This window comes from Magallana gigas, chromosome 1, assembly GCF_963853765.1.
Source record: "Magallana gigas chromosome 1, xbMagGiga1.1, whole genome shotgun sequence".
Classification (NCBI taxonomy): Eukaryota; Metazoa; Mollusca; class Bivalvia; order Ostreida; family Ostreidae; genus Magallana; species Magallana gigas.
In genome coordinates, this window is record NC_088853.1 from 9,864,830 (window position 1) to 9,886,051 (window position 21,222).

Below are 21,222 nucleotides of genomic sequence, written 5' to 3' on the forward strand. Positions count from 1 at the left end.
CGATTTATATCAGTTGCACTTAAAACACTGAAGAAAACAGATATTAACACACTTGTTTTCTTTGGACAATAATTAGAACAGGTACACCATGATTTTGCAAAATATAAGTAGATATCTTTATTTTTAACATTTTCTCCTGTTATATGTTTTAAGTGAATTAGTTCGTATGTTTTGATAAACAGTAGAAATCTTTATTCCTAAGAGAAAGCCCAGTGATATGATTGGTATCTATGTTTAAAATGTGGTAAAAGTACTTGTTTATTCCACCACGTACTATTACAATGTAAAATTACACTGTTTTTGAACCGTGAAGTAGTTAAAGGTCAAACTTTTCTAAACACACAGAAAAAAACACATTGATTTGCTTTTGATGTAAGAAAATAATAATAATTTAAGATATAATTACACAATATTACTGTGCTCAATCAATAAAGATAATTACATATGTCAACAGTGTCTACATATGTATAACTGATGACTCACCAGCTTAAGATATGCAATAAAGAAAACAAAACTCATTAGGTGATGTATCTTTGACCAAAAAACAGTCAAATGTATAAATGAATAAACAGCAGTCACAGATGATGTTTATTTTTTAAGCATAACAAAATGAGTAACATAGTGCATATGTCAGGGAAAGGCTATTTTACTACCGATGATTTAATCTTTTATAGTACTGGGCAACTATAGTTCAATGTTAAACGAATATTCATGCAAAATTGTAATGATCAAAATAAATTTTAATGAGACACTTGTAAACATAAACATAAACATAAACAGTCATTATTGATTCAACACCTAAAAACACTTTTGAGATACATTATTTCATAGACTACCTAAACCCATCCACCATGATAATGTCGCTGCATCCACAGGCATTCAGAATTAAAAAAACCGTGTATATAAACAATAAAACAATTGTCAGTATATGTGATTTAAGCAGACTGATATTAAATTATCAAATTTATTTCAAAAATATTGACATGAATCGTAAGTATGATTTTTCATAGTTTCATGGTGAACTCAGCTAGTGAAATAATGTAGTCCTCTTCTATCGTTTGAATCGCCACATTCCCTACACCCCATATTTAAGCTGCATTTCTTTATCATTTAAATTTTTGCGTTTACACCCTTCATCCAATGAAATGTATATCGAACATTGCTGTATGACACTTTTGTGAAATTTTCATTTTTTGCATCGATTTCAAGCTGGGAGGGAAAACCATCACATTTGCATGCCAGTGTATTGAATAAATGCATATTTTAAAAAAAAAGGCTAACAGAAATTTACATATATTAGCAATACTACATGAGATTCAGGTGTGTTTACATGTGTAACAAAATCAAATGGTTTACATTTCTGTGTGCTGGTGCCCTTTAATAAGTGTTGTTCAGTTTTCAACTGAAACAATTGTTATTGTTTATGCAGGGATATATATTTAAAAAATCCCAAGTCCCCATTAAACAAAATACACAAATCTGAGGAATATCTGTGCATCTACCAAACTTTTCTTAATTGCCATGACTGAGATTAAAATTTGCATTTATATTGCATATAGATATATTTATATTCAAATCTATTGATTATCGTGACATGCTTTGATATGGGTTTTCTTGTAAGGCAAAGTTCAATTCTTGATAATTCGACAAATTTTCACTATTGACGCTCTCCTCTGCAGCAGGCGCGGACTTACAACACACCCTACGTACACTTGTATTACTCATTGTTCGTGATGACCTCTGTCTGTAATGAAAGAGAAAAAAACATATCGCTGTTTTATAATATCAAATTGTTTGAAAATGGTCAACATAAACGTTTACCGTAAGACTAATATTGTTATCACAACTCCAATGATTACTAAAATACATGTGGACATCACGATTCCGACAGTAATAGGCAGATTATTAGACGAGGACACTGAACTGATATGTTTTACATTATATAGAAAATAAAGGGTACAGAATATTTTTCATGATTTCTTTTTTGAAACTGAATGTATTGTGAATTTGTAAAATGCAGTAATCGTTAAACATATGATTGTACATTGCCGGTCTGCATAACAGTATTTACGTACCTGTGCCACATTTTGCCTCTTCTTTACAATATATATATATATATATTTTTAAACGAATGTGTGTGAAGGCACTAGGATTCGTACCTTATAACAAACAAAGCCAAAACAACTCCGATTATTACAATTACACAGGTGCCAACCGTTCCTCCAACAATGACCGGTATATTGTCTGATGAAGCAATTAATAGTTGAGCATTGTTTGCAGTATCCAAAGAAACTAAAACAGTATATAAATAAAGAAGAATCGTTTGTATACTTCAGAAAATTCTACATTACCGAAAAATCTCGATTTTATGCCACTAGGCACATATATTTTTTTTAAAAGAAATTCTATAAGAAATTGAAATAGTATAATTAGCATACCATAACATTGCTTCCCTTCTGTACAGCCATACAGACAACTCCCGTTGATTCCGTCACATGTCTGGTTGATACAGTGAACATTGCACCTATTCTGGCAATTATCTCCATAGGACAACATGCATTCTGAATATATATTTTACTGTTATTTCCAGTTATATAATGAATGCTTGATTGTCTCTGCATATTATATTTCACGTTGCCTAAGATGGTTTTTCTGCGATGGCTTTTTTGTTTTGTTTTGTTTTGTTTTTTTGTTTTGTTTTGTTTTGTTTTGTTTGTTTTGTTTTTGTTTTTGTTTTTTTGTTTTGTTTTTTTTTTTGGGGGGGGGGGGGGGGCTATGGTTTGTCTGGTGTGTTAGTATTTTTTTTTCTTTGGGGGGGGGGGGGGTTTGTACATCGAATTTTATGTTAATTTCAGGAAACTGGTAGGGTACTTTACTATAACATAATATATTGCAATAAAACCGTTGGGAAGAAACATATTAATTTAGTAAGTGTAATGCACAACTATCATTGTTGAATAGATATATATATCAATTGAGTTATGCACAGTTACAATAATTAATCTGTGTTCTTTACATTTTTGAAAAAAAATGAAGTATAAGTGCTTTAGAATGACGTTTACTATGAATGAATAAATGTCCACTGATAATTAAACATAACTCATTTGTTGTATGTAATAGAGGTTTTTTTTCACTTTAAAAATCTAGATCGATATCATACTTATTTAGTTTGTGGATATGAACTATTTTGTGAATAGAAATAGGTAAAAGAAATGTTTTTTTATTTTAGACATTGACTTGAGATTTGCTTAAATTTGAATGTATTAGTAATTAATTAACATTTGACAAATGAATCATAGACGGCTAGTGTAGCTAAATAAATAAACTAAATAACTAAAAAAAGAATAAGGTTTTAAAGGGGCATGTTCTCCATTTTTGTCAAATTGTATTATCTAATTTTATTGTTAACATTGCTCTAGTAATGCATATCCAATGATCAACCAAAATGTAAGTGCCAGTCGTAGAGTTATGAGCAAAATAAAGAGATCACAATTCTTTTCTATGTAAACAGACAGGTCCTGTGTTTGTGCACTGGGTTATATATACCGGTAAAATACCTTTATAAGCGTTTTTTTCTATCAGCTAATTCGTTTTTTAGCATAAACATACACTTCCTAGCGTTGGTCACATTGATTTTAGTCTAAAACTTTAGCTGACTTTTCATCATTCAAAATGTAAACAAAAATATGAAATGTTCTTTGTTTACATAACACAGATTTGAAGATATGTAACTTGCTTATAACTCAATAACTGACACTCAAATGTTGGTTGACTATTAGAAATACCTTACTGAAGCATCGTAAACATAAACAAGAGGCACATGGGCCATATCGCTCACCTTAGGAAAAATAGGTATGATAAAATCAGCTTAATGGAGTCACAATACAAACTATCTGGATAATATACAATAATACATGTAGATCCTGTATAAATAAAATCCATTCCCCCCTGGATATTCTTATGTTTATAATCATTAGTCCCTTTTCTAACAGGATGTTAGATCATATGTTGAGTGCTGGGCTGCGTTCAAGATCGTAGCGGCTAGGTAGGGCTACGTAGCGGCTACGTTGTTGAACGGTAAGCTAGCCTAGCAGCTAGGTAGATATTCGTAGCCTAAATATTTTATGCTAAGCATCGAATTCAAGATGGCCACCTTAGTTACCGCTTTGTAACAAACACGAAATCTATTTATATAGTGATGTTTTATTCATCCTTTAAGTTATAATGAATCTTAACATATATATTTTTGCTTGAAATTAACACATTATGTAAATGTAATAAGTCTTTAGTGAAATATTTCCAACTTCAAATCTGAGACCCAGTGGCTAACTTAGCGGTCCGTTCAATAGACTTAGATATCTACGACCTAGCGGCTAGGCAAGCAGCTACGATCCTGAACGCAGCCCAGTTCTCAAAAATATCCTAAACAATAGTTTATATATGGAATATCAACCTACATCAAACTCTGAACCTTCTAGTGAGGCCAAAGAATTGTCCGTGGGCCAACGTCTTAACAATTATAAAGAATCATGTGGCTGATTACTTTCTGAGAAGATTTTTTTAAAGACTTACTTTATATAGTCCTATGTTAAACGTTGAACCCCCCCCCCATTGTTGTCCCACCCTACCCCCGGGGGTCATGATTGCGCAACTTTGAATCTACACTACCTGAGGATGCTTTCACACAAGGTATAGCTTTCCTGGTCTTATGGTTCGTGAGGAGAAGATTTTTGAAAATTTCTCGAAAATTTTCATAAATTCCTAATTATCTCCCTTTGCAAAAGGGTGTGGTCCTTCATTTTCATAACTTTGAATTCCATTAGGCTAAGGATGCTTTGTGCCAAGTTTGGTTAAAATTGGCGCAGTGGTTCTTGAGAAGATGTTTAAAATGTGAAATGTCTACAGACAGACGGACACCCAGACGGACGACAGACAAAATGTGATCAGAATAGCTCACTTGAGCTTTCAGCTCAGGTGAGCTAAAAACTGGAAAATAGATTTTGCCCCAAATCCTTGCCATGCTCTGTGAAGATTTTAAGAATAATGCAGTTCAATGGACTGTATTTGGAGCGAGAAAGGGGAAGTATAATTATATAAACAACAACATATATTAAACTGGTACTTCGGTAGACCTGCGCTCTTGATCTTTAAAAGCAAATTTTTAAGGGAAAAATGACAATTTTTAATTTGTTTGCAAAATCGCGGGATCACCCTATATAAGCGACATCATAAAAGAATAGCCCATTGACAATGATGACTAATATCAATAATAATGTGATAAACAACCTCTTATTACTGTTCTATGAAGATTTGATCTCGAAAAGACACTATTTATAAACTGTTTAAAATAGGGGCAGATATCAGACCATATCAAATATAGTCCTTCCTTCTATCTTCGGCTCTACCGATCTGCTTATTTATATTTTAGAAAAAAAACTCCTGAATAATGATATGAATAATTGAACTACTTATATTGACTGACGATTAAATCATATAATGTCTATAATTTAAAATGGTATGCTGTTTATCAATAAATATCTTGAATAACTGATCTTTTTCGCATTTCAGGTCATCGACTATTAGAAGAAAAAATGAAATAACAACAACAGTCTGCAAAACTCTTGCTCTGACGGATCTAAACTTTTTTATTATAGTGCTGCCGAATATGTTCTAGTTGAAAACAAAATAAACAAATAAATCCGATTTTCCGCTATTTTGTTATAGTCAACCTGGAGCTAGGTATGTTATGTCCATTTGTATGCATTTTAAAGATACTAATTCTGTTTAGCACAAATTTTACTCATGACTTTGAGTGAAACTCGAATAAGACAACTTTGAACAATGATTAACATCTTTAAAACTATGCACGCGATGGGGAAACAAACAAAAAACAAAACACCAAGATTGTTTTGCTTTTAAATAAGACTGCGTAAATTGAGATAAATGCTGAATATCAAATAATACTTTTCGCAAAGAATTAAAAATGAATTATTTTAAAACAAGAAAATCAATATTATTTTCAAGAAGGACTCGCATGCCTGTTCGTAAATTTTTATGAAATAATAACACAAACAACGTCATTCTGCATATCCATTATAAATCTTGTTGTTTTAATTGTTTTCAATAAGAATATTGATTACATGTCCGTCATAATGATGTACACGGCTTACAGTTGTTGATTTGAAATATAATCAGCAGTTATAAGTGATATAGGTTTGTAATTTTCAAGATAAACTAACTCTTCTTTCTTTCTTTTTTTTTTTGATAGGACAACACTCGTGGGAACTATAAAATAACCATTAGGGAAAACAAATTTGTTCATTTGTCAATTTTTTTTACAAACTCTGTTGTTTGGGGATTTTATTGTTAGTTCTTGTTTATCTAATCAATTATTGCTTCAGATGTCTACCTCTTAAATCAATAGAACATAATTAACGTGATAAAATATGATGTCATGTGATACATTTATAATCAAAATGAGGCATTTATCTACTGGCAGGAAAAAAAAAATATTCAAATTGCATTTCTATAACGATCGATATGGGTTGTAATTTTAAACTTACGTGTAACTGTTGTCAGTTAACAAAAACATGTTTTCTCATCGTCATTCTTAAATGACCCAAATAATTACGTCGATAGCTATTAGTAACAAATTCATATTGCTTCAAGTGTGACATACCAGAATATTTGCCCTGAGGTGACGGGAAAAATTTGGAGATTTATACCGAAGTGATATATAATAATATAAAAGTTTCGGGAGGGCAATTAAACTATTTCCTGTAAATATTACTATGTCCGGGAGGGCAATATAACTGTTCTGTCATGATTAAGCAGTTTTCAGGGCTTAGTTATAAAGTTATCTCATTTAAAATCTAATTCAATATGTCATTCAAGAAATTGTAAGAGTGTTTTTGTGCCTTTTTTGCCTTAAAACATTTCAACACTTTTTCCAAAAATATATCTTTTAAAATACAATGTAGCATTACCTGTAGTACAATTATTACCCATCCAACCTGCAGTACAAGTACATGATCCATCTGCATGTCGACATGTGTCAGGTTTACAGTGAGGTGAACATTTCCTTGAACAGTTTGCGCCGAAATATCCTCCAGCACAAGCTGGGGGATAAAAATACACACAATATATCAAAACCAAAAAAAGCGTGCAAAACTGACTATGTGGTTTACAACGAGGACAACTTTCAAGCATTTCTTTCTCTTATCTTAAAATCATTGTAGTGTTGTTTGTTTTGTGTTGTTTTTATTGTTTATTGGGGGGGGGGGTGTTGTTGTGGGTTTTTTGTCCATTTTCTTAAACCGTCACTGTGTCATAAGGACACTGCTTTTTCTTTTAATTAATAATCATTATTTGCCAAGTTAAATTTACATAGACTCAATTCTTTGCACTATTGTATACAAAATTTAAATATTATTTACACATAAAATAGTTTTTATTAAACTTCTTTTCACATATTCACGCAGTTATCATTTATATTTAAACATTCCTAGAATGACATATTATTCGCAAAATCAGCAGCAATCTAATTATGTCAACTAGGTTACCGTAGCTGATCTACCATGACATTACCTTTGACCTCAGTTAGGAGAACCCTCTAATAGTTACCAATATGATACAAAAGAAAAAAAAATATTTCCTACCGTAAGTACACAGTACTCCAGTGTACCCATCCTGACATCCAAATGGACACACTCCACTGATATGATCACATGGTTCATTGTTTATACAGTGTCCACTACAACGTCCTGTACAATTTATTCCATAATGGTGTGACGGACACTCTATGTAAAGACATACTTTTTTGTTGTGCCTAGCCATTGTGTAGTAAGTTAGTAATGCAATTTAAAGTTTTAATTGAAAAGAAATAAATAAATTCGCATCATACATACATTCATCAGTAATTTTACCTTTGCTACAATCAGTGTTAGTATATCCAGGATCACATCCCCCGTCACAGTGCCCATTCTGTTTGTTACATGGAGTGTTGTTCAGACAGTGACCACTACATTTGTTGACACAGTTATAGCCATAGGTCCCGTCATCACAACCTATAATCGTTATTGATAGATATACGTAGTACACATCATATAGAATAAAATGTCATCAAATATATATTCCCCAAACATCTTTTCTTATCTTTCTAGCTAAGACCAATGCCTGAATGCAAAAAAAGTCCAGCATTTTATCAAAACATGATGCAGTAACCATACATCCCTGTCATCACATTCTGTGTTTGTTATCGGTATTAATAATTTAAATCGTGTACCCTGTTTGAAATTAAAATTCAACAAGCTTACATTTATTAAATAGTAAAGCTTTGTTTTTTTTATTAAAATTATTTAAGATCATGTTCAAATACAAAACAGTTATGTATAATATTTTAACCTAATAAGATATCATAAAAAGTAAAAGAGGTAAACAACTGTATATGTCTTTACATGAACATACAGCAATGTTATTACCCAAGAAGTTTTAGGCAGATTAACTTAAGTACATTAACTTTAGTGATTGTTGTTGATTTAGCAAATATGGCATTTTTATATTTATCTTTTTTAAGTCATAGTACGTTTGATTAGAAACAAACCTATTTGACAAGCGCTTATAAATGTGTTAAAAACCAAATATTTCCTCTTTTTAACTAGTAAATGACCTAAGTGCACATTCGATTAAAATGCTTAATGACAGTTGACCTAATTCACTTTACGCTACATATATACTGTGCACCTGAAAAGATGATTGTTACGAACATTGAGCTTTCATTTTTACGGCTCAATCAATAAAAGAGAATTAACAAGTCGATTATGACGCATTGTGTACCTGCTTTACGTCAACAACACAATTACTGTGCTTGTAGAGACTTTAACATGATAAAAATGCTTTTCAAAGATTTCTTTACAAACACAACTTTATTTTGGGAGATGTCAACAATTTTGAAATATATATCAATATTAAATATAGTAATTTTAACGATCTACATAGATTAAGTAACATAAATTCTGCCAAGCAGGAAAAGAAAAACAGTAACATCCCCATCCAATGTTCGTAGTGACAATGACGTAAACCCTACCCTTGCTGACGTTTAATGTATTCTACTATAAAATCTTTGATAGTGATCTTTGAGATAAATCTATAGAAATACTTAAGTTGTCTGACTCATTTCTATTCCATTTAACACAATGTGCTCTATTTGTCAAATAACATATAAGCCCGCTAAGTGTATTGTTGCATATGTCAAACGATAGTAGTTTGTGCAGTAATACATGCTGATTAAAAGTATCAATAGCTTTGCTTAGATCTATAAATAAAAAGCCTGTTAGTTTACCACTGTAAAAATTAGGTAACCACTTCTTAATAAAACTGTGAAGGGCAGTTTCGCATTTATACTTTGGTCTAAACCCGATTTGTTTTCAATAATGACATTGAATGTTTTGCTTATGATAGATAGAATTGAAACTGGACGTTAATTTTGAGTAAAAACTCTTAGGTTAAAACCAGCCTTACCGAGGCTAATACAATTGAGTGACCACATGGACAATAAATCTCAAACGTTTAATTAAAATATCATCTAAACCTGTGGCTGTTGAGTTAGACATAGATAACACTCGAATTGTGACACATTTATCAATGATAAAAAGAGTTGAAAATAAATCGTACGGCATCGAATGCTTTACTGTTAGTAATGAGTTGTCAATTTTGCAGGAAATAGTATGACCATTTTTTGAGAAAAAGTCGTTGAATTTGTACGCAATTTAAGAAGGACAGATAAACTTCACCAAATAATTCATGCGTGTATAAAAAACGCTTTGCTACGATACTAGGACAATTATGATTTTAATTGATAGTTTTAATTAGTTATGGTTAATTGTAATAAAAAACATACTACCTTTATCACACAGAGCTCCTATCCATCCTTTATCACACCCTCCGTCACACTGACCTGTCACGTGATTACAAGTAACGCTGTATCTACAATGTCCTGAGCATTGTTGTAGACACTTTGAACCGTACATTCCTTCTATACATTCTGATGATATAAACGTAAAACATGAATGAACTATATAAAATTATATACTGAACATTTCATTGACTTAAAAAACTACATTAAAATTGAAAGAAAATCAAATTTAACCTTTTCTTAAAGATTGCACGTGCCTTTATCACAGAGTATATCCCTCCACCCTGGTTTACAGCCAAAACAGCTTCCATTTTCAATGTTGCACAAATTGTTTTGACAGTTTATCGGACAGAGTTTGTTACAGTTCATGCCATATACACCGGTTTTGTTACATCCTTAATCAAAAAATAAAATAGTTAACATTGTTTTTATCTTTATTGATTGACCAATCTATAGATAGATAGATAGATAGATAGATAGATAGATAGATAGATAGATAGATAGATAGATAGATAGATAGATAGATAGATAGATAGATAGATAGATAGATAAAAAAAATTTGCAGTAAGCATTTAAAAACAAAAGTATACACTATTTTTTTTATGATTTTTTTTTCACTACAAGTTTAAACACATTCACATTTGTATCTATTTTCCTATTCATAAACTTCGAGATTCAAAAGATCTTAAAGTCATTCTTCCTTTATTTGCAGTGATTAGTGACATTAAATAGTGACGGTATCAAAGAGTAAAAATTAAAAAAAAAAAATGTAAAATAAAAATAATAATTAAAGGACAAAAAGAAATAAGAACAAATTGTATAGATTTACCTAAAACTACAACTTCACATAGCTCATTCAAAACATTTGATAATTGATAACTCTCAGGGTAGATGACTCCATCCATTCGTTCGTTGTAAAATATGACGTAGCGTCCGTGTTGTATACAGGTGGTTGTAAATTCCAGGGGCGGTAACTGCGGTCCGTCCTTGTAACATAGAGTAGAACCCTGTATGTCACCAGTGGTTGATACGTACAGCGAGAATCCAGCAAAACGCCCACGCTGTCGGTCCTCTACAACATATATACGAGGAACATGATTCTGATAGTAATTGTGTCTTTCAAAACTACCTATTAAAACTTATTTGCATTTCTGCATTTTTTATAAAAATCGTCAAACATCAACTGTCAAATGCACTTTCTGGCAATTATACAAGCCCAACTTAAATGGTAGAAAATGTAACATAAAGTCAGAATTCACGTTGATAAAATATAGGTGTTAGCGACAATCAATGAATTTATACATACACACATGATTTGTATCTGTACTTAAAAGTTACATACCGTATCCGTCAAATGTTTTGAATAAAATTGATATGCTGTAGATATTGTGAACACCACCTAGATCCACCTTCCACCACACCGTCTTGTGCAGAGAACTTAACCCTATGTCGTATTGTCGTGTGCATGTTGCTGTGTTTTTATCAACGGCATTTCTAGCGCCCGTAGACTGACCTGGGTATGTGAGTAACTGGGTGGCGAGTTGATTGTAAGATAGATTATCTGTAAAGTTAATGAAATTGTATCCATAGAAGATGAATCTAATCGTAAAATGTATCCCTTTATTTGATTGAAGTACTAAGGATTCGTGTTTTGTTTTTCCTTTGATGACAGAAGCACCTTCCTAAGACACATAATTTAACACTGTACTCAAATAAGTTGCGCCTTAATGATTATATATCTAAATAATCCTCAGAGAATATAAATGAAAACGCAAACAGTTGTGCTTTAAAGAAGATTAAAATCAAATACTAATTTTAAAATAGTTACTGTAAATCAATACGAAACGACACAGACACCATTTGCGTAAAAAAAAACCCGACATCCCCCCCCCCCAAAAAAAATAAAGAAGAAAGCAAAACTGCAAATAATTTTAAAACAATAGAACAAGCTGAAGAACATAAATAATGTACATACCATACGTCGAAATTAGCGTCAAATCTGCGAGTAAGAGAAGTATTACGGAATAGTACATCCCGATTTTCATGTCAGTCTGATAACTTCCTCAAACTGGGCTTAAAAATCACCAGTACGTTTTACCAAAAGCTCTATTTTTTTGTAGATGTTTCCTATAAAGAAAATTTTCTTAATTTAAAATGATGGATTTTAGTTATTTTCAATTTTATTTCATCAGAAATCACAATGATAGCGACTATAAGGATATAATTTAGTTATAATTATATTTGTCATACTAATTGTTAGACAATATTTAATCACCTAGCTGTCTAAGAAGTTTTCCACTTTTCCAATCATGACAAACATATCTTGGCGAGTGTGTCCGGCCAGCAGAGAATACTCACTCTTCCTAGGCGCCCGATCCTACCTCTATCTTTTTAGAGGAGGTCCGTGTTGCTCTGCTTTGAATTTGTATTTCATTTAATTGATTTTTGAGATGGATGACATTTTGTTATTATCATTTTCTATGTCTATTGAAATTCTTTTAGAGGGTTAAATGGAATTAGATGAAGAGTTAAGAAATGATAGAAAAGAACAACTACCCCTATTGTCAAATTTATGGTGCACTCAAACGGAAGACCTCTCGTTGCTTGCAACGGGTGTCTAGTTTTTTTTTTATTCCTTGATTTCACAGTGAACTTTTGATGACATTATAGTTGCAACAAAATGACGTGCTAATAAGAATGCACAATTTATCAAGTATCGACATTATTATGGATTTACCTCCTGAAACCAATGCAGGTTTTAACCTCGAATCAAGTACCATAGTGAACAATGCATAAGCTTTCAAAAGAATGTTTCCCAGAAAAGTTTATCTATAAACACGGTTTTTAAGGTTACGGCAAATAGATACTGACCACAAAGAGAGAGTATTTCGGAGATGATAATCTTTTACTGAGTTTCAGAATTCATTTAAATCTATTAAAAAATCAAATTTTATCTATCCACAAACAAAATATTTCTATAACCGCCTCCAATACCATTACCCTGTTGGTTTTTCTTCTTTTCTTTCCCATTTGATATTTACTTTTTAAGCGAATAAGTTATAATGCACCTACTGACATCGGCAAATTTAGGGCGCAACTTTTGAGTTTGAGACTCCCCTGCTAGAAGCCCGTACATTGATAGTAAGGGAAAATTGCGACGCCATGCAAATAACTGACAAAATGGGTAGATTTACGCGGCCACATACACAAAGAAAGAAAATGTATCGAAGAGTAATAGTTGATCCTAATTATGCCATATGTGTAGCGATTTCAACTGTGAAGAAAGGTTGAAATTGCCAGATAATGCAAGTATAAACAGCTTGAAAGTAAAATTTAGGTTGGAGTGTGATTGAGTTTGACTGTCTGTTGTCTAGAATGAAATTGTGTCAAAGCTGTTTATTAGGTCTTGTTCAATTAACGTACGATTCGGTGGTCGGTTAACTTAAAAAAGGTATCGGGGTTACCTGTACGTTCTGTGCTCTAATACGGTTTTTTGGTACATTAACAAGGTCGCCTATGAAAAAACAACCCACATCAGAAAACGCAACATGCCAAGTGTTTCTGTGAATACAAAGCTAGGGACAGTTAAGTAGTTTACATTAATAGTTTACAGTGTTTTGTATGTGTTTTAATACAATTTTGTTTATTCTGTTAAATTGTTTTTGTCCACAGCTATAATAATGTCGGAGGCCCTGTCAAGGTAAACACTATTTTGTCAACCCTCAATATACCCATTGGTGGAAAAAAATCTAAAATGCATGGAGAGGCGAGCCAATGAAGTACAGTGGGGCCTCAGGTATCCGGACGCTTCAGTTTACGGACGATTTTATTTGGGAACAGAATTTTATACGTTATTTTGTCTCATTTATCCAGAATTCCGCGTTCCGGATCCGGACGGTCTGTTTTTACCACAAAACACTGATTTACTACTAATCTTGCTTCATTTAACCGGACGGTAAAAATTAATGATACCCTACTCAATACAAAAGATTACCCCGCCAATTAAGTTTCACACCTTTTTTTTACATGCTAGACCCTCATGAGTAGCTTGTATAGACACACTGACTTCCCAAATCACTTTCAAAAATTGGAAAATTGCGAACAACAGTGTATCACACACATATCACACTTGGACACAAATAATTTAGGTAGATTCGGTTATCATTATTGTCCGGTTAATATTTCATGACAAAATAATAAGATAAAGCAGAGTTCTTAATATCTACAAACGTTCATATCAACAGACAACTCTAGCATGTGTTGATATATGGCATGGAAGGCAAAAAACCTAGTATCAACACTGGGAGCCATTGTTTTCAAATACATTATCATTGAAGACAACAATAGACACATTTCAGATATCCGGATGCTTCACCTATCCGGATGATTGGACTTGGGAACGAAAGCGTCCGGATAACTGAGGCTCAACTGTAGTTGAAAAGGTTACAGGAATGTCTACTCAAAATACAACAAATACAGCATTTGAGATGAAAATGCAGTTAGGATAGAATTAAGTGTTTACATGTATAACTATAAACTTATTTCAAAATTCAAATTTCTTTGCAATTTATAATTATGTACTGACACTTGAAAATAATTTACAGAGACATTTCCAAGGGAGAGTGGGAGGAAGTTTTAAAGAGTATGGGTGCTGTTGATGAACACCAGGGTGTATGTCCTCTTCCTGATGCTTCACCGTCTATCAGGTACATTGGATAATTTTAACCCAGATCACATTTTTATTTTCCAAAAACAATATTCAGTTTAAAAAAAATTATGCTGATTACACCATCACATTAAATTACAGACAAGTATGTTGTAATGTGTATCAGCATTCATATGTTCCAATTATCTTTCAAGCAATTTCCTCTTAGAATGTCTGGATTGTCAAGTTTTGTGAAGCGTACATTGAACTTTCCCTGTAAGACAAGATCCGGTATGACTGTTGCTGTGGATAGAGTTTGGCAAAAGGGCTGCTTTGACAGTCTTACTTATGAGTATATGATCTGTATGACAGAGTGAAAATAAATTTAGTCTGCCTAATACATTTGCTTGACATTATTTCTTTAACTATTTTATTAGCTCATACTTTCTTCATGAGAAAACCAAAGTATGGTAAGAAAGTTTTAAAGACTGTGGTTAATCATAAAACCTGTGGGGTGTGTGAATGGTAGCATAAAAAAAGGTAAAGACGTCTTGTCAGAAAACATAAAAGTGTATTCAATCATGCAGGTAGTGCCAGTCTCAGGGAGAGCACAGGTGGATTAATGGGTGTAAAAGGGTACACCTATAAAGTGTATAGAAGGAGATGATCACAATACTTTAAGATCAATTTTATGTAAGAATCAATGATTTATAATGATTTATAAAAGGGTCTGGCCACGCATAGTCACCAATTTTTCTTATATTTCATACATGGACACACGTAAGTGTAAAACGCAAAAACCCAGTAAAAGTTGGTTGATGGGTGTAACCGTTGCCATGGAAATGGAAGATGGAAAAAAAGCAAAACTTGCCTACTTTTAAGCTTTATTAGAAGGATTTGCCTAGTAATGTAAACCATCAAAGGCATAAAACAGCCTTAGCCCTATTTTCAAATATTTAATTATATCAGAAAATTGATGGAAAAACCAAAACTTTTAAAATGTTACATTGGAAACCGTTACACATTTTTGAAATAAATTTTTTGCGGTTTTTTAATAAGCCGAAATAGAAAACTGTTAAATTTTTACATCCATATCAATGTCCATGCTATATATATTTATTATGAAAATTGACACCCGTTGCTATGGCAATAAGGCCAAAAATTATGAAAAACTGAGAAATTGAAGATAATTTTGATATGTTTAATTCCTGATTTTAGATTTTTTTGGCAGTTGTTTTAGTTGGAACTTGTAAAAATATATCTAAATTTTTCTTTATATATATACCACAAAAAGCTTTATTATGCAATAGAGAAGTGTTGTTGTTATGGAAAATTAAATTGCGTAAAAAATCACACAGAAATTCTTACTTTTTGAAAAGTCCATAGCAACGTCAGTTATTTCTAGAAAATATCAAATTTGTTTCAAGTGTCGAGTGGGGATATACTTTATTTTTTCTCATCATTTGATTGTATATACTCATTATAAGTGAATAATATACATTCAAAGATGCCTAAAAATGATATAATTTTCGTTATTTTTAAGCTTGTTACCATAGCAACGCTTCTCAATTTTCATATATTTTTTTTCTAATTGCACACTCATATAAGTGTTTACCAAAAAATCAACCAAGATTTGCATTTTTTATTCAAATTAAATGAAGAAAAGAGATTTTAAAATTTCTGTCAGTAACCATGGAAACGCTTAAAAAAATATGTGTTTCTCCATGATTTTTTTTCTTTCTTTTGAAAAATGACAACTGTTTTTAATAATATATTCTACCCTGGAAACCTCAAGTTCTGCACCTTACTCCAATATGTTCTCAAATAGGCATTAAAATGCCATGTTTACATCTTTACCCTCGGTTACCATGGCAACGGGACCACATAGCAACAAAGAAATGGTGTTAGGCTTTTTTACTCACCAAAGTCTATCAAATTGTCAAATATAAAGAAAATCTGTGACTATGCGTGGCCACCAAATTTTGATTCTTACATAGAATTGATCTTTAAAATAGCTTTCACCAAATATGAACTCAATATCTCTGTGAAAAAAAAGTTTGTTCCAGCCTGTAATTGTCAATGCAGAACAATTAGCTGGCCTGGGTTTAAGCCAGCAGTGTCAACATGCCATCGAGAAATGATTCACATGGCACAATAACCTCTCCATTATGGCAATTCAGAATCACTAGATTTGGTCGTCAAAACTACTGCTGTGTTCATAAATGAAGAAAGATACAGTGACTTTATCCTACACGTTCATTCAATTGTTTTGATTGTTGTTATGTTCATGTTTGGTTAACTTTTGTTTCAAGTAGTTATGTTAATCTTTTATGCTATTGTTTGTTAAGATAAACCTCTTGTTTTTATTTCAGTATTGATATTTAGTGAATAATCTTAAAAATCCTGAGGTAATATTTTAACCCCACTTTGAAGAAGAGGGGGGGGGGGTTATTATTTTACTCCTGTGTGTGCCTGTGCATCTGTCCATATAATCAAATGTCTGTAGCTACAGTACCGATCAGACCCTACCTAACAGAAAGTAAACCCAAACTAAACCCTAGGTTTAATTTCTGGGTTTACTCTGGGTTTACTTTGGGTTTACTAGAGTGGACCCAGAATAAACCCAGAGTAAACCCAAAGTAAACCAAGAGTGGACACAGAGAGTAACCCGGTCAGAAGCATACCTCTGAAAGCAGACGCTAACTGTGTATTAGGAATATACAAGAGGCAGGAATTACAGGCAGTGGGGTGGTAAGATAGAAGACAGGTCTGCTTCACACTTCAATGCATAAATTTGACCTCAATAGCAATTTCAAAGTAAACCCAAAGTAAACCCCGAGTGGACCCAAATTTTCAAAAAGTAAACCCAGAGTTAACCTCAAGTAAACCCAAAGATGTAAACCCATAGTTTAGTTGGGGTTTACTCTGGTGTTTGGTTGGGTCTGATTGTTACTGTATTCTCTCAGCAACTTCTCATAGCAGATTTTTTTATCACTTGTCAATATGTCGTGTTAAGTCCAAAAATTTTATTTTTAGCTTTTTATGTCTGATTTACTTTTAATAGGTAAACACAGCTGCTGGACAATATCCTGGCAAGCGCACTGAAGAATATAACACTAAACGGGCAATGAAGAGAAAGGTAATGCAAAAAGAAATCCCAACTCCAATCAACTAAGCGTTGGAAAAATATTCTGAAGCAAGAACGTGCCCTGTTTAGAATGCTTCTGAAGTACTTGAAGGAATATCGACAGGATAAAGCTCTGCCATTCAGTCAACTGAATGATAACTGAATGGTCTGGAAAGGTAACTGAATGGAACAGCAATGCCAATCAGTCACCTTTCAGTTACCTTTTAGTCACCTTTCAATTGACTGAATGGCAGAGTTTCATCCTGTGTTCGTACCAATCTGGCAAGTTCCTACTATGAAATTATATAAATTTTTATTATCTAGGTATTTGTCATGATACTGACATTACTGATATTGAGAGTTTATCAGAGGCCATACCACGTGGCATTTCTAAACATATCACTCTGATAGAGGAATCAGCTGCGTCTTTTGTGACATTTGACTTGGAAACCAATGACCTGAGTAATATATATTCTGCGATTAGTAGTTATTGCATTTCATTAACAGGGATACTATTTTCAAAGATTTTAAATACTGAATATTACATCTTAGAATTGCTATCCATTAATGATGCATTTTTCGTGTTCCACATGTACCTGTATAATGAGGTTTTGGTGTCCTAAGCATTCTAAGGAACCGTAAATATGTATGAAATACATGTAGAACGAATCAATGCAAGTTATTTATATTTTATTTAAATGCCAGATTCACATACCTATTTTAATCATGTATTTCTTATTTGCGTTGATTATACAACAGTTAGCTGAAAAAATACTGGAAACATTGTTTTAAAAAAAATCATTCTTTCCATTTCTTTTTTAAAGTAAGAATGACTATTATTATAATTTTCTACAAGTTGTTTTGCTTTTAGAATAATACACTCTTTTTTAGACTGTTTCTTATTGTCTTATATAACTTTAAAACTCTTAAGATAATTTAATGATGTAAAAATTAATTTGTTAAATTTTGACGTATTGCTTTCAATTTCTTATCAACAAGAGATGAACTGTAAAATATATAAGTATTTATTTGTTGGGTCTTGTTTTCATTTAGAATTATTACTGTGTAACCATTTTTATGGAGTCTAAATAATAATAGTGTCATCAACTGAGTTATTTTGCCCATGTGTTTCGTGTGTATGTCAACACAAATAATATTTTGTTTTAACCTGTTTAATAAGTAATTTGAGGAGGCCGACTTTAGTTTTTATTGCCCATGTTTTGCACATTGTAGTATAGTTCAGTGGATTTATAATTCTTATGAATTTTTTTTGGATATCATTTATACAATTGAACACAATACACAAAATACAAATAAAATTATTTAGATTTTTAAGGAAATTTTATTATTGAAGCTATTTTACAGTTGTGCGGTAGAGGAGCGTTGCCATTGCGCTTTTATGACGTTGTAATAAAATAAAGCTTTGTAAAAGTACGTTATCAGAATCAACGTACAAGGAAAAGGAAAAAATGTATGCCATTGAAATTATATACACAGAGTGATGCTATTCTCTAGGACATTTCCCTTATTTTTTAGATGAATCCATTTTACAAATTTTCATTCGTAATGCTCCAAAAATATAGCAAACTTTGGTGCATTTTAATATTTTGAGATGGCCCCAACCAAAAAAAACTATACGGTATAATTAAGTAGTTTTACATGCAATGTAGGAAATAATATTCAAAATCACACTTAAAAATTTGAAGAAAAAAAAACTAATGTATTTTTTTAATCTGCTTCGAAGTGCGTAAAATGACAACTTTCTAAATATTCTTTTAATAAATGTACCTCTATTTTGAAATGATCCCTAAAAAGAACCAGACGGTATATTTTCTTGAAACTTTGCAAACAAACTAGAGATAGTTCAGATGACATATGGTTAAAAGTTAAAAAGTTTTTTTATTGTAGTTTTCTGCAAAAAACAAAAAGAGTAAAAACAGGCATTTAATTCAATAATTGACACAGATGAAATAATTCTATCATTTATTCTTGCTTTTTGGTAAAAGAAAGACATTACAATTTCATGTTGATTGTTTCATGAGGTTTGTTGTTTGATTGGAGGTTGGGTTCATATAAATGTTCACAACTGAAGAATTAAACGGTAGAACTTGATTAAAGTTGAAGGATAGCACTCTATTATCGTTATAGTAATGATAATATTAAGCTTTATTGATTTCTTAATTTTTCTCATTGCGGTTGCAATATCTTAAACATATTTAGCTACTTTATGTTGCTGAATGTTTAGAATTCCAACACCTGTAAGGAAAATGTACCTGCGTAAAAACAAATTTGAAATAAGAGAACATTTCTGATATTAAGCGTATTGTACATTGAGTTCAAAGTTCTAAAAACAGATCTTTTGCTGAAAATTAAAATCAAATTTATTTACATTAAAACTCAATTCTCTATAAATTCAACTATTAAAAAAAAATATATTCACAATTCAGAAATGCCTAAAAGAAACAAAAACAATTTCATTGAATATGTCTCGTCCACGTGGCAACGTAAATAACTACCGCCAGGTGATGTAAATTCGACACGTTGTTAAATGTATATTATCTCCTGACGGTAGCTATTGACACGACAATTTCAAAAAACGAATTAAGATAACAGCTTTAAAAAACTAAAATGATCCTAAATAACAGCAATTTAAATACTGGTTTGAAATCTTAATTTGTTACGGTTATTTCAAACACTGACTTTAATAGTTTTGATTTTATTATTCCGTTTTCCCAAAACTAACATTATCGTTACTGAAAGAGTTACATTCCCTTACAGCTGGTATGTTTTATTTCCGGGTATTTAAAGATGAGTAAGCAGTGCGGAAGTGTACAAATACGACTTTTCCAAAAGACAAAAACATTTGAAAATATTTAAAAACAAAAAGTATCAACAGTTAATTAAGATTTAAAAAAAATTAAATCAACATATCATAAGAATGCAAAGAATACCTTTGATTTTTTTATAACGTGATAAACATAGTTTTGATCAGTTGGAAAACATTGTGAATGAAAGACATTTTGATTCTTACTTATCGAACAATTACCCCTTTTGTCAATTTTAGAGATAACGGATGGATAATGGTAAAGTGATATCTCTAATAAAACAACCCCACCTGATAAGCGGAAATGAAAGATGTTATGAATATTAAAAAGGGCTGGAATTGAAAATTTTCTTGAATGGCAAGTATAGAAATATAAATTTGTAACGAACTGTCCTTATTTTTTTTTTCTGATGACAAGGCTAATATAGGGAAATTACGCACATACATATAATTCTGATTAAATTCATATATACATGCAGGAGACTCCTACCTCCGGACTTGGGTTTTGGGAATTTGTTAACAAATTGATTTTTTTAAAATAAATTGTTTTTCGTCAAGATTTTTAGGTCGATCTGTTCCTTTCTCTCACGCATAACCTCTTTTAAAATACAATGTTTTCGCTAGCCTGTTTAGATGCATTCATTTGAAATGCCAGGCACCGAATGTCACCAATTCAAGCAGTTGTACCTGTCATGTACGATGTTTATTCAAAG

General features: G+C 31.9%; 1 protein-coding gene and 1 long non-coding RNA gene across 2 annotated transcripts in view; both read right to left on the reverse strand.

Moving 5' to 3' along the window:
- LOC105331010 (receptor-type tyrosine-protein phosphatase epsilon) overlaps positions 1-10,038 on the reverse strand; it is an 88,253-nt gene extending 78,215 nt beyond the window's left edge. The window contains exons 1-6 of the mRNA XM_066085019.1: positions 9,902-10,038; positions 7,926-8,066; positions 7,659-7,799; positions 6,987-7,118; positions 2,439-2,561; positions 2,160-2,292 (exon numbers count right to left, since the gene is read on the reverse strand). Of these exons, the coding sequence (XP_065941091.1) occupies positions 2,160-2,292; positions 2,439-2,561; positions 6,987-7,118; positions 7,659-7,799; positions 7,926-8,066; positions 9,902-10,028 (797 nt within the window). The 5' untranslated portion in view covers positions 10,029-10,038. The remainder of the gene's footprint in view (positions 1-2,159; positions 2,293-2,438; positions 2,562-6,986; positions 7,119-7,658; positions 7,800-7,925; positions 8,067-9,901) is intronic.
- LOC117688126 (uncharacterized) lies at positions 1,561-2,098 on the reverse strand. The gene is made up of 2 exons (XR_010713254.1): positions 1,822-2,098; positions 1,561-1,744 (listed from the first exon to the last, which is right to left on the reverse strand). It is a non-coding gene; the product is annotated as an uncharacterized lncRNA (long non-coding RNA).
- Positions 10,039-21,222: the final 11,184 nt, after the last annotated feature.